The 5,754-nt window shown below is 51.0% G+C and overlaps 1 protein-coding gene across 2 annotated transcripts; it reads right to left on the bottom strand.

Moving 5' to 3' along the window:
- Nucleotides 1-208: 208 nt before the first annotated feature.
- On the bottom strand, nucleotides 209-4,442 carry LOC125945214 (uncharacterized). Of its 2 annotated transcripts, none has more exons than XR_007466698.1 (2): nucleotides 1,549-1,734; nucleotides 209-772 (listed from the first exon to the last, which is right to left on the bottom strand). XR_007466698.1 is itself a non-coding variant. In XM_049666823.1 (2 exons), exons 1-2 carry the CDS (start codon nucleotides 4,245-4,247, stop codon nucleotides 630-632), a joined length of 480 nt encoding a protein of 159 aa, XP_049522780.1. In that variant the 5' UTR covers nucleotides 4,248-4,442; the 3' UTR covers nucleotides 209-629. The 2 variants fall into 2 exon arrangements, 1 of the variants encoding a protein (XP_049522780.1); XM_049666823.1 differs by lacking the exon at nucleotides 1,549-1,734 and adding an exon at nucleotides 3,911-4,442.
- Nucleotides 4,443-5,754: the final 1,312 nt, after the last annotated feature.

The raw sequence follows: 5,754 nt of genomic DNA, 5'->3' as shown, positions 1-5,754 counted from the left end.
CTGCTACGATATACAGAGAAGTTTGGCAACGCCCCCTCAGCTTATCAACCGTAGCAGACGTGTCAGACGCGATACGATACATCCTCTTTCGTTACGAGAAAGAAAAATAAACCATGCAGTTATATACATATGTTATAGTGATGACTCCTCGAGGTTACACATTTGTAACGAAAGTAAAGCAAATAAATACTGACAAAAATGGGCTTAAGAAATCTGCTGGAAGTTTCGATCATACTCTAGTCATCGTGGTGGTCTTGGTTGTCTCAGCGACCTTCTCGGTGCTGGCGTTGGCGGCGACCCGTCCGAAATGTCCGCGGTTGTCGTAACGCTGGCTGGCGTTGGCGGCGAACTGTTCATTATGTCCGCGGCTGCTGTAACACCATTAGTCGGCGCTTCACCATCCATGTGCTGAGCAGATGTCGAGCACTCGGGTTCCGCGTCGTTGGAACTGAAGTCGCGCCGGAAGGTCTCCCCGGTCGGTAGCACGTGTTTGCGATTACGCCGAAGGAACCGCCCTTCGTGCGTGATGACGTGGTACGACCTCGGGTACGTTGACGGATTCAGAACCTGTGCTTTCGTGGCCCACGTGCCGGTCTGGACTCACACGACATCGCCTTCGTGTAGTGCTGCTAGTGGCTGCGCCGAGGTTTGAGGCTGACGATGCTTGACGACCTGGTGGGCTGGTCCACATTGGAAGTCAGGCAGCAGTGTTCGTAGTCGGCGGCCTTGGAGGATCTCTGCTGGCGCCCGGCCACACTCCAAGGGAGAAGTCCTGTAAGCCAAAAGTGCCAACCAGAAATCCTGTTTAGCTTCAGTAGTTTTCTTAAGCAGCCTCTTTACCATCTGTACCCCCTTTTCGGATAGCCCATTGGAACGGGGGAATCCCGGACTTGAGGTGATGTGTTTGAAGTCGTAAGTGCCCGAAAACGAAGCAAATTCTCTGCTCGAAAATTGGGGACCATTGTCTGAAAGAACCTCCATTGGTATGCCATAACGAGCAAATATAGCACTAGCCGCGTCAACGACGGTCCTGGCTGTAGTGTCTCGGAGGCATTCTACTTCTGGGAAGTTAGACAAGGCGTCATAGACGCACAGGTAGGACTTGCCGCCGTAGTGAAAGATGTCGATTCCTACGCGATACCAAGGCTGGTCCGGAACAGGACGCATCATAAGTGGTTCCTTCGGCTGATTGTACGCATACTTTTTGCATGCGGCGCACATCTGAGCGAACGCCTCGATTTCCGAGTTCATGCCAGGCCAGAAGACTAGATGACGAGCCCTAGCTTTGCATTTGGCGATTCCCAGATGACCTTCGTGAATCCTGTGCAAAGTCTCTCGTCTCATACTGCTTGGCATTACGACCTTGCATCTCTTGAATAGGACAACTTTAATATGAGACAGCTCGGATAAAAAGGGTTTCAATGGACCATCTATAGGTTCACTCGCTATTAAGTTCTGCAACACCACTTTCAGATAGCTATCCTTGGCCGTTTCTGCGGCGAGACGCTTCCAGGTTTCGTCGCTGATAAATGAAGATACCGTACTCACGGCGTGCACTTCTACGTCAGCGGTGTCAACAGCATCCGTGCCCCGACTGCTTGGTGCTCGAGACAGCATATCCGCGAGCACGAGCTGTTTTCCTGGAACGAATTGCAGGTCGAAGTCATATCTGAGCAATCGCACAAAAATGCGCTGTAGTCTGGGTGGTATGTCACCGATCGCTTTCTTACAGATAGCAATCAAAGGGTGATGGTCGGTCTCAATGATGACATTTCGACCGTAAACAAAGTGGTCGAATTTTTCGCAGCCGTATGTAATGGCCAGTGTCTTTTTCTATTTGTGAATAGCGCCTTTCCGCTTCCGAGAGTGTTCTTGATCCATACGCGACTGGTTTCCATGTGCCATTGTAGTTCTGCAAGAGTGCGGCGCCTACGCCACTGCATGACGCGTCACACGAGACTTTTGTTTCTCTTGCTGGATCGAACACCGACAGCAACGGTTGGCTACTTAAACTGTGGCATATCTGACGTTATTCTTCCGCGTGGTTCGGCGTCCATTCAAACACCGAGTCTTTCTTGATTATGCTTCGTAAAAGCTTCGTCCTTTCTGCCAGTGTTGGAATAAGCTTGCCAAAATAATTTACAACACCGAGCATTCTCTGCGCGGCTTGTTTGTCACGTGGCTCGGGAATCTGCAGCGTAGACTGAACGAGGGAAGGACTCGGCTTGATGCCTTCTGCAGAAATTACGTCCCCTAGAAAGTCTATTTCGTTGACTCCGACAACGCATTTGTCATGGTTGAATGTTAGCCCTGCTTTTTCTGCAGTCTTTAGCACCAACCTCAGTCGTTGGTCATACTCTTGCCTTGATGAGCCCCACACTAATATGTCATCGACATATACTTTTGTTCCTGGTATAGTTTCAAAAATATCGTTTAGGGCCTTTTGGAAGACTTCCGATGCTGATGATATGCCGAAAGGCAATCGGAGAAAACGGTAGCGACCGAAAGGTATCGCGAAAGTGGAGATTCTCGAAGTTTCGTCATGCAGCAGAATCTGGTAGAACCCTGAATTTGCATCTAGGCGCGTGAACACTTTAGCTCCTGCGAGTTCGGATTCAATGTCCTCTCGTCTCGGCATTTCGAAATGTTCCCGTTTAGTGGCCTCGTTTATATTACGCGGGTCCACGCACACGCGTAGTTTACCGTTTTTCTGGCGCACAATGACAAGAGGGCTCACCCATTCAATAGGCTCAGTCACTTTCGTGATTATGCCTTCCCGCTCCATGCGCTCCAGCTCGTCTCGAAGCTGCTCCTTCAAGGCCAGTGGTACTCGACGCGCCGGCTGGACGACTGGGACTGCTCCGTCGCGCATGACCATGCGATAGTGGCGCTGGATACACCTATGCCAGAAAAAAGGTGGCGAAATTCGTTCACAACTTTTTCTGAACTGTTTTGCGATACGCTGCGTACTTGCCGGGATACTAGCCCCAGGGTCTCGCACGCCTGCAGACCGAGAATTGCTTGGCCTCCTTTGCGCACAATGAAAAAATCTTGAGTGGAAGTGCGATCGTGCAGCGTCACTTCTTGCCTTACGGTTCCCTAATGCTTGATTTCGCTTCCACCATAGGATCGCAACACCGCACTGCTTGGGTTTATTTGTGGCTTCGGGTCCATCCTTGCGTACAGCGCTAATGGTAGCAGATTAGCCTGCGACCCAGTATCTATTTTAAAATCAACGAGTTTTCCTCCAACCTTCGCTTTCACCGTCCAGTCTAATCGACTGATTTTATTCCCGATAGCGAGAATTTCGAAATCATCTTCGCTACCCTGCAACTCGCCTACTTGCGGCTTTGCTTTGCAACATACAGCGAAGTGGTTTTTTCCTTGGCATGCACGACATGTTCGGCCGTACGCTGGGCATTTTCGTGGCGCGTGCGCCCTTCCACACTTTCGACATTTATAGCTTTTTCGCTGCTTTACGTCCGAAGTAACACTTGTTACTTCGCAGCGCACGCACACAGCGCTCAGCGCTGTGTTACGCTGTGTTACGCACACAGCGCTGTGTGCGTGTCGCTCTCTCGTGTCCGGGTTTTTTTTTTTGCGCTGTGTTTTCGGCAATGAATCACCAACACGCCCAAGCTTCCACGCTAAATTGTCTTGTGCATTGTGTCGACTTGCTTTAGTTCTCGCATCCAAATTGCCTGGTTGGCTGCTGCTACTTAAACTGCCTTGAATAGCTCCTCTGCCTTTTGCAGCGTTAACTGGTTGTTAGAAAAAAGCTTCTCTCGCGTCTTAGCGTCGTTTGTGCCAAGAACAATTTGGTCTCTGATCATTGACTCTGCTAGCCCACTGAAGTTACACGCTCGTGCCTTCGTCTTCAGATCTCTTAAGAAGTGTTCGAAAGGCTCACCTGGCTCTTGCATTCGGCTACGGAACAGGTAGCGCTGATGAACCTCATTTACTTGTGAAGCGAAGTATTCGTCGAACTTCTTGATTACTGCGTCGTAATCATCCTTTGACTCGTCTTCCGTGAAGCTGAAGGTGTTGTATACCTCGATGGCTCCTTCTCCAGCGACGCTCAGTAGCAACGCAGTTTTCGTCGATGCTTCTCGTTTTTTACTCGCTGGTTCTGTTGCAGTCAGGAATAGTTGAAACCGTTGCTTGAACAGCTCCCAGTGCTTGCTTATGTCGCCTTCCAACCGCAGCGGCTCCGGTGGCTTTATGAAATCCATGCTGGCAGCTTTCATTCGATGACTGCTATCCTTCAGACGAGCGGATGAGGGCACGGGCTAGACGCTTCTGACACCATGTATCAGCATGACATCATGTTCCGGGTAGCCAGGGCACGAGTGCCCAGGATTTATTGAGCCGTTCTTTTATACAATGAAATGGGGCAACGCCCCTCAGATAATCCTGCTACGATATACAGAGAAGTTGGACAACGCCCCCTCAGCTTATCAACCGTAGCACACGTGTCAGACACGATACGATACAGTCATACTCTGCAAGCCAGTCCTCCACGTCGTGATCGTCGGTGCCGCTGATGACGGCAGGGTCGCGCTGACGTACCGCACCAGAACACACAACAGCCGGGGGGGGGGGGGGGGGGGGGGGAGTGGATTGCGAAGGGCCGGCGTCGTCGGTCATTGTGGCCGCAGATGACAACGTACGGCTGCGGAGCTCCAGGTCGGGGAAGACGTTAACCCAGCACTTCCACCAAATGTCACGGGATGTTCTTGCAGGTCCACAGGGCGTCTGACTGAACTACAAGACGGAGCAGTCTCAGCTGGACACCGATCGAGCGCGCACTCTTAGTTCGTCAACTTCCTCTTTCACACTTCACCGTGCCGGTACCGATAATCTTCAGTACAATGTACTATTTTTTATCTTCCTGCTGTACTTATTTCTTCCTATTGTTTCCTTTGTGTGAAGCACAAAACTGTGTCATTCAGGCCAAAACACTGCCCTGTCCCGCTTAAAAGCATCATTGCTTTGGCGGGCTGATGAAATACTCAGATTGTATATTTTGTGTTGTAATAATAAAGAATGAATGAATGAATAAATGGACGTGAACAAACAAAAGACCGGCCGCTCGAGCGCCAGTTGGCTGGTCTCGCTGCATGCGATTTGGCGCCTGTAACAATCTTACGATCGTACTTATCTGTACTCCTTCGCACCATCTCATGTTTTATGTAAAGGACGATGAAATCTGTCGATTTGCGATAATATAAAGCACGGAAAGCGAAGCTACATCGAGTAGCGCCTGGTGCCCGAGGGACGCGTTGGACCAAATCTGGCAACAGCGCAGTGTTGCCTGCGCGCGCTCCGGCGTTTGCGGTACTTTCCAGATTCCAGTGACTTTATTCCCTGAAACCCCTCGGAGCCATCTAGCGGTGGCACGAAGGTATGTCTTACAGCTGAGAAACGCGCCGTGCGGCGACCGCGCTCCTCTCGCAGACCTTTCGAGAAATGCTGCACAATCTAGTGGCGCTGCCAAGAAGTCAGCGCTCACGCTCCGAGACGTGGCGCACCGTTGCCTGCGAACGCTGAGCATTGTTCCGTCGCTTCCCGCATATCCAGTGGCACGTACTGGGTGACCCAAGTTGGAGAGAAGTTCATTTAAGAGCGGCACGTACCCAGGTGGTTCATGGCGCAGCTCGCTAAAGCGTTGGCGTGAAGGACGTTCATTGAAAAGCCGCACATACACAGTGCATTTGTGGCGCAGCCTGCTAAAGCATCGGGTTGCTGTCCTTA

Source organism: Dermacentor silvarum, chromosome 4, assembly GCF_013339745.2.
Source record: "Dermacentor silvarum isolate Dsil-2018 chromosome 4, BIME_Dsil_1.4, whole genome shotgun sequence".
Classification (NCBI taxonomy): domain Eukaryota; kingdom Metazoa; phylum Arthropoda; class Arachnida; order Ixodida; family Ixodidae; genus Dermacentor; species Dermacentor silvarum.
This window is presented reverse-complemented; position numbering and strand designations above follow the sequence as displayed.